The sequence below is a fragment of the Urtica dioica genome, chromosome 3, assembly GCF_054948205.1.
Source record: "Urtica dioica subsp. dioica isolate 48M chromosome 3, U.dioica_male_clone48M_v1_H2, whole genome shotgun sequence".
In the NCBI taxonomy this organism is placed as follows: Eukaryota; Viridiplantae; Streptophyta; class Magnoliopsida; order Rosales; family Urticaceae; genus Urtica; species Urtica dioica.
Window position 1 is genome coordinate 45,613,864 of NC_142758.1, and position 17,508 is coordinate 45,631,371.

Below are 17,508 nucleotides of genomic sequence, written 5' to 3' on the forward strand. Positions count from 1 at the left end.
GGATATTCAAAACCGATAACCGATCCAGTTTCATGAACTGGATTGGTTAACCGAACCGATGGCACCGAATTTCGGTTTCGGATCTGTTCGGTTATCGGTTTAACCAGTTTTTTGTCAATTTTTTTACACCCCTACTCAACTTCTCTTTTTTTTTCACTTTTGCTCATTTTTCATATATTTTTTTACTTTAAAAATTTACAAATTGACCCTCCTATTTTTTTTTTGCATATTAGTCCCACCTAGTATATATTTTTGGCTTCGTCCCTAATATTGATAGATAGGGTTATGTACTGTTGTTTTTAAGGAATCTGACAATGGTGTTCAATAAGAGAAGAATGGAGTCTGATAATTTTCAAAGTATTCATACAAGGGTAAACGCACCTCTTCTTTTCCTACTCTAGTTTTTTTTTAGCCCAAATCAAACTAGAATATCTTGATATAGCCGCATTCTTTGAAAACATTTGAGTAAATGGCCACACGTCTAAGATTATACAAATAATTGCCTAATTATCCTTTAACACATCCGGCTAAAATGAATAAAAAAAATATTAGGTATTTATTTTAAAATTATCAATTAAGGACAAGTGTTAAATGGGTTCCTGATTTCTAGAACTGAACTTTGCGCTTTAAAATTATATAGCCATAAAAATCTCTTTTTCTTTGCGATTCTCTTTCACTTCGCTACCTCAGAAAAAGAAAACCTATTTCGTAGTTGATAACTGTAAATACATTTTTCCTAGTTAATAACTATAAATAAATAGGAGTATTGGACTTCACATTTTGCAGTAAATCACGTTGATTTTTAAGATTTTCAATTGTCCCTGGAAACTGATTACGTAGATGTGTATTGAAAGTCGACTGTGGTGAGCGCCTTGAAAGCGTGTTAGAGACTCACTGTGAAAGAGCAAGGGAAGCAGATCACAAGTTTGGCCTCGAGATCCCTATCAGGACCGCCCTATCAACGATGTACTCAAAGTTCAGGAACCTATGAGACGACCTCTTAGTCTTTTCTCGGATGCCCGAAAAGGACCTCGTATCATACAACGCATGATATCAAGCCTCTCCCAAAACATCCACAGCGACGAAGCCCTAATCCTCTTCGGGAAAATGCTTTTTGGGGACCGAGCCGGACCATGTCATGCTCGTGAACATCCTCTTGGCCTGCAACCATGCGGGTCTGGTTGAAAAGGCGCGGTCTTGCTTCGAATCCATGGGTTGAGAGCTCGGGCAAGAACTGAAGCTCGAGCACTACGCTTATATGGACAACTTGGTGAGCCGGGCCACGAAGGTTAGAGAACCACAAGAGTTCATAGAGACCGCAAACATCTACCACCAAATTCACATGTGTCGGGTCCTACTTGAAGCTTATAGGAAACGTTAGAGCTACCAAATTGGAATGTACGGAGGAGAAAAGGTGATCTACCTCAAGTCCCGGGAAGCCACTGTTGGTGATTTTCTTTATACTTCACAAAAAAAAAAATTAAACTTTTATATGAGTTCATAAAGCTCCTAACGAAAAAAAAATACCAGCAGACCCATTTTGGATGTTTAATGCGGAAATATGAATTCAAAACAATTTTAATTCAAAAAACACTTTTGTTCAACTCTTGTAGTCGTCTTAGCTTTCGAGAAAATCTAATTAATCTAGATGAAAGGTGCGGCTAACAAAACAACCATAACACATAAATAAATAACGAGATAAAAAAAGTCACTTACTTGATTTCCCCGCTATTTGCTTTTCCTCGCTGGTGGACTGTCTTCGTGTTCTTTGTGTTCATCGCGTTCTTCAGATTGGATCAACACCAAGTCTTCCGAGCCATTTTTCCGAATGAGATAGAACCAAGGCGTAGGCCAACTCTTTATCCCTAATTATTCCGACTAAGTGTCGGAATAATTCTTCCTTTCTTTGTGAGGAGGTATGGACGAAATTCTCAACTCCGGGAAGAGAGAAAATTAGACCAAAATAAGGGAGAGGGAGATGCGGTTTTTCCAAGTGCGGAAACCATATGTTGCACGCTTTTCTTCTTACCCAAGGCACTTATTTATAGCCTTCTAGCTTACCCAAAATAGAATATGCACTTACTTGATTTGATTTGATCTTATTCTAATTTATATAAGATATTTATTCTATGAATAGAATAAATCTATGTTCAAGATATCCTAATAAATGAAATATTCATATCATATCTAATATTTATTTACTTCTAATGTTATAATATATTATTTAGGTAACTGAATAATATAGAATATATCCATGATATTCTCATTTAATAATATAATTAATATATTATTTGTTTCTCAGAATAAGATATATTATTCTATAATTAGAATAGTAAAGAATATATTCATGGTACTCTTATAAATAATTATTATATTAAATATTCACCAAATTGGACCATATCTAATACATAATATTTATTTCCTAGTTGAATTAAATCGCAATCCTACTAGGCATTGATCAAACAAATCCAAGGTCAATGTACACTATGTTACACACCTACCACAAGCATCATTGGGCCTCATGGGCTCATTTAAATTTCACTTTTCGGGCCCATTTAAATCTTAGTGGTATTTTGAAATTACTTAACAATTAATAACTTATTCGTAGAGTACTTTATTACGAATGCTAAAGATATTGCAATCAAGTTGCAATAATGAGTGTGTAGTCACATTCACATATTTACTACAAGAGTATTCTAACTCATTTTACCATAGCCGACTCGGAAACTATGGACTTAATAACTCAAAGCTAGATGAACACGAGCGATAGCGTAGACATCATTACCTCTATTCTTTTGTTTTATCAAATCGGTGATATTCCACTAAAATCCCAAGATTGAACCTCTCAAAGTTATTACAATTATATTTACTTGATCCTTAGAGATAAATTTCCATTGATATAGCCAATGCGTAAGTATCCACCCTCCAGGTTCAGATCGTGACACGAAGGGTCAAATATACCGTTATACCATCGAGTCACTTATGAGCCGTGAGTTCCACTGATTCCCTAGCAAAAGATTCATAGTCCACCGATTTTGAATTCAGCTATCAGGTGAGCGAACATTGACTCTCTTTATTAACAGATGGATTCCACTTTTAATGTTTCTCTTCCATCACTAATTTTATCCCGGTCTCTCAAAACATAAGTATATAATCATCATTGTAGCTGTGAACGAATGATCAAAGAGTCAAGTATATATCCCTAATTTCCGAGAGCACCTCAAGATTTAGGTTGACGCCTACTATGCCCATCATTTGTGATTGCGATACGTATCATCATAACGGTAAACGATGTAATGTACTTAAACGCAACTTGTCTAGGTCATATATGGTAGCCCATACAGAATATTCCCACTTGTCATAACCATTCAACAGCAAGTTGTATACCTAATTTCCTGTCTAGCTACCCAGGCTTAGACTAATCACTGACCGGTTTAAGCGCTCCACCCGAGATTTATATCTTTCTCACATTAAATGTAGTGATATAATCTTAGTTAATGTAGATGGCTATGGATAAGTCGAATCTTGTTACTTATAATGTTTGCAACCAATCTTTTCTATCATTGATTATGATACTATATTTTCGTTTAATAGTAATTTCTAGGTAATTACAATAATACCCTTGAGCGTAATTACTATAATACCCTTTTGCGGGCAACATTCTCAACAGTCACGGACTACGTGATCTTGTCAAGGATCCATGTGCCTCTGGGTAGGAGAGAGGGCGCAGAACGGGTCATGGGGGACGATGAAGGCGAGGCGGGTGACCAAAGAGTCGGGATTTAGTTGGATCGTGTTTCTTCGCTAGAGATAAGTCAACACCCTCAGATAGTAGATGTGTATGCTAGATTACTAGGCTTAGGAAGAACATGAAAGACACTAGGTTATCATGATAAGCAAGTTTTGAAATATGCAGCTTATGATACTGGGATAAGGCTATGAGATTAACATTTTCTTAACATTTCAAAATTGATATAAACAACTTGATTCTTTATGCGAGTAATTTAATTTTCTAATTAATGATTAATTTCATACAATAATGAAAAATTGCACTAAGTACGTCTTTTAGAACGTTTGAATTACTATCTAGCCAAATTTTCAAAGTGCGTTTAATAAATGGTTAATATATATATATATATATATATATATATATATATGTCGCAGTAATATACATTTACAATATTTTTACTAATAAACACTACTAAATAGCTATTTTAAAAGGCGACGAGAAAAGAAGATGAGAATGTCGTTAGTTAAGAATCTTCATTGAAGCCTCCGGACAATAAGTGAACTTATCTCCTTGGAATTTTTTAGCTCAAACACGGAGGAGAGCTCGAAGAGGGAAGTGTGTGAAATGTTGGGCATTCACGAAGGATGGGATAATAGGTTGTTATCTCGTGCGAGGAAAGAGGTGCTCTTGAAGGCAGTGCACAAGCACTTCCGAACTACGTCATGAATGTGTTTTTGCTCCCAATTGACATGTGTCAGGAAATAGAAAAGACGATGAACAAGTTCTGGTGGACGTCAAGCTCAAGGAGTGGCAAAGATATAAAATGGATGAGATGAAAGCGACTCAGTTTTCAAAAAGACATGGGAGGTTTGACTTTCGCTATATCAGAGACTTTAATATCTCTCTGCTAGGAAAACAGGGTTGGAGGCTAACCAATGACAACTCGTTGGTTGGTCAGGTGTTTAAAGACCATTATTTTCAGTGAAGCTCATTCCTAGAAGCCGAGCTAGGCATAATCCGAGTTATATATGGCGTAATAAACTTGAAGCCCAAACATTTATTCGGCAAGGACGTCAAAGGAGTACGTGTGGTTTGGAGACAAATATTATGGGTGACACATGGCTTCCAGATGAAAACAGCCTATACATTGGGGCATAAAAATCGAATATGATCGAAGCAAGAGTGCACAACTTACAACGAGAAGATGGGTAGTGGGATGCTAACATTATTTCTGCATACGCAAAGGGACATGGATTTAATTTTGGCCATCCCGCTAAGTGGTTGTCGCGTTGCTGATGAGTGGTATTCGAGTCCAGAGACGAGGGGGCTCTACACGCTTAAAAGCATGTACAAGATCATTCAATTCATAATTGGCAAGTGGAACGAAGAAGAGCTGTTGCGGTTTTGGAAGGGACCTCAAAAATTTGGAAGTTCCACCAAAAGCAAATATTTTGATGTGGATAGCGGGGTCGGGGTGCTTACCTAGCGGGTAAATCTTCGATGTAAACATGTGGACGTTAGCGAGTGGTGCCATTTTTTATGGAAACGATGAAGAATCGGCGATTCGTACATTGCTTACAGGAGGATGTGGGGCAAGGTGAAGTTTTTAGAGAGTATGCGGAGAGGATGTTTGGTGGAGCGGATCTAGAGGCTAACCGCAAAATAGTCATGATGTGCTAGACACTTTGGCGAGCTAGATAAAAAATTTCCAGAACAACAAGGCTTGCTCTGTTGATGAGGGGACGCAGTTCGCTTAAGGCACAATTCCAATAATGCTTCGATGCTCAAGATAAATAGGACGAGGCTGGTAGCACATGACATTGCAATACTGAATGTGACGAGAGATATAGATGACCAGAAGGGAACGAGATTAAAATAAATGCAGATGCAGCCTAGTTTGCCAAGGAGAGGAAGCGGTCGGCTGGTATGGTGGAACGTACTCGTGGCGGGTTCCTTGGTGGGAATCAGATCGAGGGCCTGAATTTCCCGCTCATTGCTGAAACGTTAGGTATGAAAGTGGTGCTAAGCTGGATAAAATAGCGAGGATATTGGACATACGTGGTGGTGGGACGGATTGTATTATGGTGACAAATGCTATACGAAGCGAATGTCAATTGTTTTCTTCTTTGTGCTTACTTATTGCTGAGCATAGAGATTTATTGAATGTTTTGGATTACGTTTCTGTCAAGTTTGTCAAACGGTCTGCGAATCATGTAGCGCATTTGTTGCGCGTAACTATGCCAATTCAGATTGTGTTGATTAGGGTCTATCTCTATCAACCTTTGTAGGTTGTATATCGATTTGGCGGAGTAATAAAACGCTGACTTTTTTCTCAAAAAGAAAAACATAACTAGCATTGATTGTTTTAAAATATGCATTGACAATAAAATTCTTTCAATGTGCATTGACTGTTTTTTTAAAAGCACTTGATAGATTTATAGCGGATTCATAGCCAATGTTTTACTTTTTAAAAAAAAAAAAAAAAATACTCGGACGCTTCCTTCGTTTGTCTCGACATTCTCATAGTTTCTCGTTTAAATTTCTTATATATTCGGGTAAATTCTTGTTGAAATTTGTTTATTATCTTAATGTTTATCTATCAACTTCAAAGGTAAATTAGGCAAATTATATTATTTAAGCTACGACTATTGAGTAATAGTCAAAACTCAAGATGGCTACTTTGCTTATTTTCTCTCTCTTTTTTTTTTTTTTTTTTTTTTACTGAACGAATACAAATATTGAATGCATTGTTGGACAATGATGTTATGCATAGTGTCCTGTAGATATAATACAACTCCAATATGTATTAAGTATATAACTTTAAGATTATATTTTTTTTTTCTTAAATCCAGGGGCCGCATGTGTCCTATTGTACATTTAGTTGGAAATTAGGAAGAAAAAATAACTCTAAAATCTTCCTGACCTGATTGAGATGTTGTTTTTAAGAGGAAACGTGATCGGAGAGCATAACCAAACACAACCTTAGCGTTTTATGTCTTGGTTAGCACAATATATAGAAAACTATTTTTTTTAAGTAAAAACTATTGTTAACTAGCCAAGTTTTCATTAAAATTATAGTCCAATTATTCAAATATTAAATAAATGTAGCTCAACTCATGCCTACGGCACATGCATCTTATTTGAATTTGGATATTTTCTTAATTTTTAGAATTTTTTACTAGAATTTTAATGTATGCAGTTTAAATAAGTTATATATATATATATATATATATATATATATATATATATGTATATAGGTCGGGGCATTACTCTTTTAAATTAGATAACATTTGAATACGACACTATGTACAAATATATTATTTGAATAAAGAGTTTTGGACGAAAATATTAGTTCTTTAATTAGGTTTTTGTTAAAATCAATCACAAATATAATTAAGATAAGTATTTGTGAAACATCTTTTATCTTTTCTGTTTTCTTTATATGTCAACAAATTTATGTTAATAATCTTTAGTGACATGTATGTCAACAGATCTTAAACTACCTTGTTCTTCTCGTGGGTGTTTTCTCTCTCATGCCTCTCTCTCTCATCCATATTTGAACAAGATTTTATGTTTTCCAGCGGCTGAAATCTCACGGAGCAAGGTTTAATCTCATTTTCGTTCATTTTTGTGCATTCACTTTCTTCACTTTAGGGTTTAAAGGTTCTCATGAAAAAAAATTTCGTTCTACTGGCGTTTTTTCGTTGAATTTATATTGTTAGTGGAGTTAAAAAATAATGAAAGAACGATTCTAAAAATTCTAACATCAATGTCAATAAATTTTCAACAATTCTGGGAACATCCTTTGAAGATTTATTGACATCGATGTCAATAAATCTTGACATTTTTTAAATTTTTTATAATGATTTAAATCTTTATAAAGGAATTTTAAACGTTTAAAACAGAAAACTAACATCTCGATTACAGTGTTTTGATGGAGTAATGGATGCATCGTTTATACAATGATATTTATCTAAAAAAAGGAAACAAAATATCAAAGGTTATAAATGTAAATGCTCAATTTATGTAGTCATAATTTTGGATTAATTTGAATTTATTAGATTTTGGTCCAAAATTAGTGTGGAGGTCATAAAATAGGAATAATCCCTTTATATATTGGTTGGCACAATAAATATATATAAAATATACAGTGCCCGATTTAAGCTGGTCTAAGACCCCAAAAATTTTGTGGACAAAGGCCCCAAATTTTAAAGAAAAAGACCTCCTCAAATATCGGGAAAATTAAGTTATTATACATAATTTTTTTTTAATATACGTTTAACAAGTTTTAAGTTTTTTTATTCTTGCATAAAGCCACATAATAGTTTGGACCAGTCCCGTATATGTATATATGTAAGGTCGGTGTATTACTCTTTCAATTACGTTAATATTTAAATACGACACTATGTACAAAGCTTTTTATTTGAATAAAGAGTTTTGAATGAAAATATTCGTAATTTAATTAGGTTTTTATTAAAACCAATCACAAGTATAATGAAGATAAGTATTTGTTAAACATCCTTTATGTTTTATTTATATGTCAAGAAATTTATGTTAATAAACTTTAGCAACTGATCTTAAATTTGTTGACATGCAATATCAAACTCTGCTAAATTTTATGAGATACATGTTTTCTTCGAACAAATGATAACTCGAATTATTACAACATCACATTGTATTACAGAAACTTTTTAACAGCTATTGACTAGTATTTAACGAGGTATACTTTGTAATTCAATATTTTGATTTATTAAAAAAAAACGAATATTATCCATTAATTTTAATAAAATATTTAACAACAATAATTAGGGGTGGCAATTCGGGTTACGTGACGTGTTTATGCCGTGTCTTATTCGTTTTCATGTATTTTTTGACAGACCCAGACCCGACCCATTTATTAATCGTGTCTAGGAGCAAAACTCAAACACGACCCACTATTTTTTTTGTCAAACTCAGATCCAACCCACTAAGACTCATTTATTAATCGTGTCTCAATGGACCATGTAACCCATGAACCCACTTAGACCCACAGACCCATTTAGACCACTAAACACATTTGAACACGCGAATTGGTTTAGGCCCTTTGACATGTTTACTTCAAAATATTGAAATCCTCTAAATCAAATTAAATAACAAATTAGTCAGAATAAATAATTAATAAAAAATACTTCATATAATCAATTAAGCCGTCAACATAATATTTTTACTACAAAAGAGAAGTTCAAACACAATCCATTGGGTCATTATGGGTCTTTATCGTGTTTACCCATTAACAACCCATTTAATATTCGTGTCTAATTGGGTCTCAATGGGTTGTCTTGTTCGTGTCGTGTTCACCCGTTATTTAATCGTGTTCGACACGGATGGACCCAGATCCATTTTAGGTCGACTCAAACTCATTTACACCGTGTCGTAGCCGTGTCGTGTCTCGTGTACGGCCCAAATTGTCATCCCTAACAACAATGGTCTCATTTTATGTAAAATACATTCATAAAAAAAAAAAAAAAAAAAAAAAAAACGAATATGCCAAAACCTGGATTGGCCAGTTGTACCGGTTCTCGAGGTCATAAAAACTCTTATTTCTCAGCTCTACATCGACGGTCAGAAACCTCTCTCACTCCCTGTCATAATATCCAACGGTCCAAAATCCATCGCTTCACCAGAAAACCAGTCCTCTAGCCTAGGGTTGTGCTTCGTCAAAAAAAATACAAGAAATATCTCTCGATTCGAAATTCTAAGACTGAAAAAAACAATCACAACCAAATCAAATTTCCTTCCGATTTTCATTTCCGAGAAGAAAAAATGGTGAAAGGTCCGGGACTCTACACCGATATCGGCAAGAGAGCCAGAGGTTTGTCCTTTCATTTCTCTTTTCTTTTCGTTCTCCAGATTTTTGGAGTGAAAGTAAGTTGTTAATTTTTTTTTTTTTTTTTTTTTTTTGTGCTTTGAAGATCTTCTCTACAAGGATTACCAGACTGATCACAAGTTCACCGTCACTACATACACTTCCTCCGGAGTCGTAAGCCTTCAGAAATTTTCTCGTCGTTTTCATTGTCTTTTTTATAATCCGTGGATTTGATTTTGTTTTGTCAAACGATAAATCGGGTGAAAACGACAGTGTTTTTATTATTATTATTATAAATTTGGTTTTTTTTTTTTTTTGTCTCACGAATTTTGATTCATGGAATCTGTTGATACGGCATCCATTTCAATGTGAAATCAAGAAACGAATTGATTAAGTATTGTAAGAGAAGAAAATGTATTGTTCTAATTAATTAATTAATTTTGTTATGCTTTTCAATTCTCAGTCGATCACTTCAACCGGGATTAAGAGAGGAGAGTTGTTTTTGGCTGATTTGAGCACTCAGTTCAAGAACAAGAACATCACAACTGATGTCAAAGTCGACACCAACTCAAACGTATGATTCAGAGAATCAGATTTGATAGATAGATTGATACACCTTTCAACATCATCATAAGAATTCCCTTTTTAATGATATTGGGTTTGTGTTGACTTGACTTGTACTGATGTTTAGCTTCTCACCACCATCACTGTCGACGAGCCCGCACCTGGGGTCAAGACCATCGTCAGCTTCATCGCCCCCAATCAAAAATCGGGCAAGGTAATGATAATTATAATGATTAAACCATGTAATGCGTTGCTTTGTACTCGAATTTTAGTGTAGTTTTTACTGTAATGATTGATGTTGTATTGTTGTGTGTGGTTATAGGTTGAGCTTCAATACCAGCACGAGTACGCCGGAATCAGCACCAGCATTGGGTTGACCGCGAATCCTGCGGTCAACTTCTCTGCAGTGGTCGGAAACAATTGCCTCTCTGTCGGAACCGATCTCACCTTCGACACCGCTTCCAGAAACTTCACCAAGGTCAACGCCGGAGTGAATTTCACCCACTCTGATCTCATTGCTTCCCTGAACTTGTGAGTCTTTTATTCTCTCTCTCTCTCTCTCTAGTAATGGCCTATTGGATTCAAATTTTGGCTTATGGGTGTCTTATGAACATGTAACAAAATAATTGCAAGCTCTTTCTTTACTCACATAAATCCTCTATCTATAAATTCACTCTTAAACTACTTACAATTTAACAAGGTGAGTTATTTGACAAATATGTTAAAAAGATTAGGAGATTGATTTAATATAAAAACTTATATAATATCAATAGCTCAAGGACCAATGCAATATAAAAGAAAATACATGAACAAAGAGCCACTTGTATTAACTCACATAATAGTTCAGAGAGAGAGAGAGGAAAAAAGTACTAAATAGCCTATTAGTAATATTGTAAAGTCACCCATTAACTACTAGATCCTACAATTATCCTTCACTTGAGAATCTAACGTATAGTGATCATTGATTAACTTATTATTACAATGTGTATGAAGGAACGATAAGGGCGACACTGTGACCGCTTCGTACTACCACGCGGTCAGCCTTTTGACGAACACGGCGGTCGGCGCTGAGCTGTCGCACAGCTTCTCGAACAATGAGAACAGCCTCACGATCGGAACGCAGCACGCTCTCGACCCGCTGACATCTGTCAAGGCTCGGGTCAACAACTACGGGAAGGCCAGCGCTCTCATCCAGCACATGTGGCGCCCGAAATCTCTCTTCACCATCTCCGGCGAAGTGGACACTAGGGCTATCGAGAAGACTGCAAAGATCGGACTTGCCTTGGCTCTCAAGCCTTGAATTGTGTCTTGAAATGTTCGTCGGAACTTGGAATGGAAAAATAAGCTCTTTTTTGGGTGGAATGGAACAGTGCTGGAAGTTTTTTTTTTCTTTTTTCTTTTCCGGTGAGAACTTGCAGTGTCTGTTGTTGGTTTTATTGTCTTTTTGGTGGTCCATTGGATTGGGTTGTATAAATAATTGGCAACAAAAACCTTTTGTGTCGATTTCAATTTCACATTTTTCCCTGACCCTTTCGAACAGAGGGCATACTATAAGTTGAACTTATCAAATGAGTTCGATATGAAAAATTTTTGTTCGAGTATTTACATTTGTCCTCTGCTTGTGACTGAGTTTCCGTCAACACTACTCTGTTTTCATCCATAAAACATTAATTAATTAAGAATTAATAAACATATTGGATATTGCGTCCTAAATCTGAAAGTCTTGTCATCTTGAACGTCAGTTTATACTTGGTAATATTTTCTTAAATATCTAATATAACCTTGGGCATATGGAACAGAATTCTGTTCCTTTTTGCTCAAGACCTGGAACCCAATTATACTCGGGTTCCATGTTTTTCATTTGCCATTGTCCGAATTTTATTTTTTTAATACTGTATTTAGTTTTAAATTTTATTTTCACAAGTCCGGAACATCCGTTCCCATTTGGCTTGAAATTCCGGCTAGAGCAGAACAATAACAATAGTCGAACGAAACACTAATAAAAAAAAAAAAAATAACGCACGAATGCTTCCAAACTATATCAAACCTCCCGGTTCCAAGAAAAAACCCCCTAGTAAGTTGTAACTAATAATAGGCAAAAGGTAATAACTAGCAATGTTTCATATAGAAGGAAAAAAAAACCGAAAATAAGTGCCACACAATCTTAAGCTATCACTCATGACGCGCCTGAAGAAATCCGGTCCTGACCTGGGCGGCGATATCTCCGACGGCCCCGGGACCGTGGGGAATGAAAACGGAGCTAGACTTGGAAGAAGCTCCGATGTCTTTCATGGTGTCGAAGTACTGAGTGAGGAGGACCATATCCATAACGTCCTTGGGCGTGGTCCCGGGAACGCCCTCCGAGAATGCCAGCACGCTGTCCCTCAGCCCGTCCACTATGGCTTGCCTTTGCCGAGCAACGCCGAGCCCCGAAAGGTACTTCGACTCCGCATCTCCCTCGGCTCGCTTTATCTGCAATATCTTCTCCGCTTCTGCTTTCTCGTTCGCCGCCACTCTCATCCTCGCAGCTATTTTCACACACACACACACAAGACAAGGGGTTTGAATATGAGAATTTTACAAAAAAAAAAAGTTAGCCAAATAAGCCACCGAAAGTCTAAGAATTGCTAGATAGCCACCTCAACTTATTTACGGCACTCAAAAAGACAAAAATACTCAAAAACATTCCCGCCTATTTTGAGTTTTTTTTTTTTCTTTTTGAGTGCCGTAAATAAGTTGAGGTGGCTATTTACAGATAATTTACAAAAAGTTGGCTATTATACAAAATAGCTGTAAGTCAAATGACTATATAGCTGTTTGATTGACACAAGGGTTTGAATAACGTCGCGAAAAGCAGCCAGAAATGTTGTTTGGTGTTTGATTGACACCGGCTCTTTCCTTGCAGGCCAACGTACAATTATTATTTCGTGTTGTTTTCGAGTTATTTATTTCGGTAATTTCAGTGAAAACAAAAACTTTGGCGAAATTTTGAGATCCGTTACGTCGAGTAATATTCAAACAGAAACGTGGGAATACTATAATTTTTTTTTGAAGAATTTCCATCCAATCCCTTTATGAACAAGACATTTTCCATCCAATATAAATCTTACTTTCTCTTTCCCGCCAACTATTTTCTTTTGTTTTCTCTGATTTAATTTCAATCATACCAAACAAAGTCTAGATTAAAAAAATGTTCCTTTATAATTTGTGTACCTGCATTGATCTCATTCATCGCTTTCTTCACACGCTCGTCCGGCACGATGTCCGTGATAAGTGTCTGCACTATCTCATATCCATAATGCGACATCGCCTAAAGAAAATTTTAAAAATAAAAATCGGATGAAATTGAAGAGACATGCGACAAGTTACGGAATTTGAATGTTGTAACTTGTACCATAAGGAAAAAAAAAAATTCTTTCAATACCTTTTCGAGTTCTTTTTCCACAGATTTGGCAATGTCGTTCTTTTGCTCGAAAACCGAGTCAATATTCAACTTGGGAACACTTGCCCTGATAACTGAATCACACGCCAAAAATAAAAAATAAAAATTATGCCGGTAAAAAATAGACCAAAGAACGAACTCACTCGATGAATTCGTTACACACGATTCAATTTCACATTTTCCATACCGTCAAAGACGTAAGATTGAATCTGAGATCTCGTATTGCTGAGCTTATAGAAAGCATCAGAAGCCTTCTCTGCCAAGGCACGGTATTGAACCGAAGCAACGACCGTGACAAACACATTATCCTAGAAAAAGCAACACACACAAATCTACTTAACAAAAGAAACCAATCCCAATGCATTCAAAATAATTATGATAATAATCATAATAAAGAACAAACCTTGGTCTTGGTTTCGCAGCGAACATCGAGTTGTTGAACGCGCAAGGTGAGTTGTCCAGCGAGGCGGCTTCCGAACCACCATGGAAGACAGTGACAGCCTGGCTCAAGCACTTTCTCAAACTTCCCAAAATTTTCTTTTATCGCCACTTTAGACTGGTCCACTTGAACACACCCCAAACTTTGTCCCATTTTCTGGTTCTAAAAGCAAAAAAAAAAAAAAAAAAAGTCATCTTTGAAGCTTTATATATATCTTCATGTTAAAGCAACATGTTTTCATAAATGAAAAATACCACCATAAATCTACCTTTAAGTCATTTAGCACTAAAAGTCAAGGCAATACTTGTAACGTACAATATAAATTCAACAACTGACTTATACCTCAGACAATATCTTGTTTTTTAATTAAAAAAATCGCAACTCTTTCCACTCCATGTATTTGGCCATCAAGGACGAGGACTAGTTAAAACTTATGTTGAACCAATCAACAAATTTTAATATTTTGTGTTAGTAGACTGGTAATTTTAAACATATTATTATAATCAGGTTTATGCAGTCCTTTCGCTATCTCATTCGAAGACACTCTTTTTCTCTCTCGCTCCGCTCTCTAGTCTCTATACCTAAATCTTCTCAATAATTACGAAATTCGACATATATATGACTTCTAAAGACTCTTGACTCAGCTTCGAATATTATATAGAGTGAGAGAGAGAGAGAGAGAGAGAGAGATATTCGTCGTCGCTGACCTATTCGCCGGAAAAGAGGACTATTTTTTGTTGCAGAGATTTTGAGGCAGAAAGCTTGCAACGAAGTGAATGAAGATTATTTTCTTCCGGAGGACAAATAAAAAAGAAAAAAATTGTTCAACTTGAAAGGGACTCGAAACCGTATATTTCTAAATATATACATTTGACAAATTTTGAGTTTTATTAGTTGCCTGATTTCTCTCATACTTCCTAAACAGTACGAGTTTATTTATGCACACAATTAATTCTATGCTTAATTGGTTTCCCGATCTCATCGTAGGAAATTTCCTTTTTGTTTTCCTTCCATTTTTTTGGGCGGGCTGACTATAGCCCAAACACCACACTATCCTTTAAATAATAGCCTATTTTTATAGGGAGTATTTACATGAATGCCCATTGAAATCTTGCACATGTAAATCGATATCCCTTGTAATTGAAAATCGTACATAACAACTTTAAAAATCTGCGATGTATCAATTCATCACGTTTTGGTTATGTGACCACTTTTTTTAGAAAAAATTACCTAAATATCTTTATTAAAATTAAAATAAAAAATTAATAAACAAAAAAAAAACAAAAATTTAGCGATATAAGCCACATAAACATAAGTGTTTGTGTTTTAACCGACGTTTTGTAAATTTTTTGTAAATAGTCAAAAACTGTTGAAAATATTTCGTAAATAACCACATTTACTAGAAATTTACTCTGCATTTTTTCTTATTTTTATAGCGTAAATAGATTTATGTGGCTATTTACAAAAAAATAACAAAACGTTGGCTATTTCAAAATTCTAACATTTCATATGGCTAGATAGCCAATGGACCAAAAAAAAAATCACATGAACCTTCATACCCTCCGTCAAGCTCGTCGGTGGTCACAAATTCCTTATCTCTTTCTCTGCGCAAATCTCCATCATCTTCTTCGTCTATAATATCAGAAAGACTAGAAACGAATACATGAATTTCAAAAATAGCCATAGGTCTATCCAGAGGCCAACAGCGGAGCATAGGAAGTCGGCGAAGAGACCGAGCTCCAACGACATCGGGATTCTCAGGCCGACGCCGGAGAAAGTGACAATCCTTCGCCGCGGCGAGTCGCTCGATTCGAAAATCAATGTCTGATTCTCCGACGGAACCTCCACCGAGGTGGATCACGTGGTTGTCACGGTCTCGATCGGGATTCTCAAAGCCGCAGCGGTGAAATTCTCGTCAACTATCCTAGAATTCAAATCGGAGGCGATAGCCAGGCTAGGGTTTAGAGTCGTGAACAAACTCTTCGTCAAGTTCCCGAGCTATGGTGCCGGTGATTTATTTGTTCTTCTTCTGGAATCATGAAGAAGAAGAACGAGAGAGAGAGAGAGAGAGAGAGAGAGAGAGAGAGAGAGAGAGATATATATATTTTATAAGTTTTCAATTTTCAAACATAATAATATAAAATCTAGTTTAATGTAAAAAAATAAAAGAAAAATGCTATTTTACCCTTAATTTTTTAACACCGTAATTAGATTTTTGACGGAAGGACTACAATTGATACAATTCAGATTTTTATTATTTGTTATGTACAATTTTTAAGTACAATGAGCATCGGGTTACACGTGTATGAGTTCAATGGACATTCATGTAAATACTCATTTTTTTTATAATAACTATAGTCCATCTATTAATTTATCTAAAAAATAGCCAATTTCAACAAATAACATTTCAATATTTTTAGAGAAATTATACGAGCTAACTTGTTATGTTTGGACTTTGGATTATGAAATAGACAATGTTTAAAGAATTTGGAAAAAATAGTCAATTTCACTTATGTGACAATTCAACTAAATTTTTAATCCCACTTATAATCTTGTAGGTTATTAGTGAATTTAACTCAAAAAATATTTGGTGGTTTTATTTTTTAATCAAGCAACTCTCTCTCTCTCTCTCTCTCTCTCTCTCTCTCTCTCTCTCTCTCTCTCACACACACACACACACACACACACACACACAGGGGTTTGGTGAGAGGTACTTGGTTGGGTGGTTGAGACGGCTTGGTGGTCTTGGCTGAGTGGTGGAGACGGCTTGATGGTCTTGGTTGAGTGAAGACGGCCAGGTGGTCATCTTTTTTTGTCGACTGGGTGGTCTTCATTTTTGGTCGACCAGCTGGTCGTCTCTTTTGGTTGGCCGAGTGTTCATTTTTTTGGTCGGTCAGATGATTTTCATTATTGACCGACCGGCTGGTCATCTTTTTTGGTTGGCCGATCGGGTGGTCTTTTTTTTGGGTCAGCCGGGTGGTCAAGGAGTTTAGCTCGAAAACATGTTTCAAGAGTCTCTTTTGAGAGCTCATTTGATACACATCTTATAAGTGTTGATTCGGAGCTTGACGCGTAAGTTTTGAACTTGATTTTGAATCGTTATAAGGACTTGTGAATTCGATTCGTGACCTTGAGAGATATTTTTTTAGACGTGATCTCGAATCGTTGCGTGGACTCTCGAATTATCTTTTGGACTTGAAAGAGAACTTGCCGACGTGATCTCGAGACATAACTCGTGGATTGTCTCGTTGATATGGTCTTTAGTCGTTTCGTGAAGTTTTATTTTGAGAGTTTGACTTGAGCATTTTGTTTGTGGGTTTGAGCCTTATACATAGATTTAATGTGTCATTTTTTGCCCTCATTACTTTTACCTTGTAAAAATAATTACAATAATTAATTCGTGAATATCTAAACAACGACAAAGTTGACATTATACGTAAGAGAATACAATTCTCTCTCTAGTCCAATTTTTCAATAAATAAATGCTC

General features: G+C 35.8%; 2 protein-coding genes across 2 annotated transcripts; one reads left to right on the forward strand and one right to left on the reverse strand.

The window, feature by feature from the left end:
• Positions 1 to 9,406: 9,406 nt before the first annotated feature.
• LOC149403105 (mitochondrial outer membrane protein porin of 36 kDa-like) lies at positions 9,407 to 11,740 on the forward strand. Its single transcript, XM_089609308.1, has 6 exons — positions 9,407 to 9,581; positions 9,682 to 9,749; positions 10,039 to 10,149; positions 10,267 to 10,353; positions 10,462 to 10,670; positions 11,133 to 11,740. The coding sequence occupies exons 1-6, from the start codon at positions 9,533 to 9,535 to the stop codon at positions 11,437 to 11,439; spliced, it is 831 nt and encodes a 276-aa protein (XP_089465434.1). The 5' UTR covers positions 9,407 to 9,532; the 3' UTR covers positions 11,440 to 11,740.
• A 404-nt stretch (positions 11,741 to 12,144) lies between these two features.
• Positions 12,145 to 14,859, reverse strand: LOC149403106 (hypersensitive-induced response protein 1-like). The gene is made up of 6 exons (XM_089609002.1): positions 14,728 to 14,859; positions 13,985 to 14,182; positions 13,769 to 13,889; positions 13,564 to 13,655; positions 13,353 to 13,449; positions 12,145 to 12,667 (listed from the first exon to the last, which is right to left on the reverse strand). Exons 2-6 carry the CDS (start codon positions 14,171 to 14,173, stop codon positions 12,312 to 12,314), a joined length of 855 nt encoding a protein of 284 aa, XP_089465128.1. The 5' UTR covers positions 14,174 to 14,182; positions 14,728 to 14,859; the 3' UTR covers positions 12,145 to 12,311.
• Between the last annotated feature and the right edge of the window lie 2,649 nt (positions 14,860 to 17,508).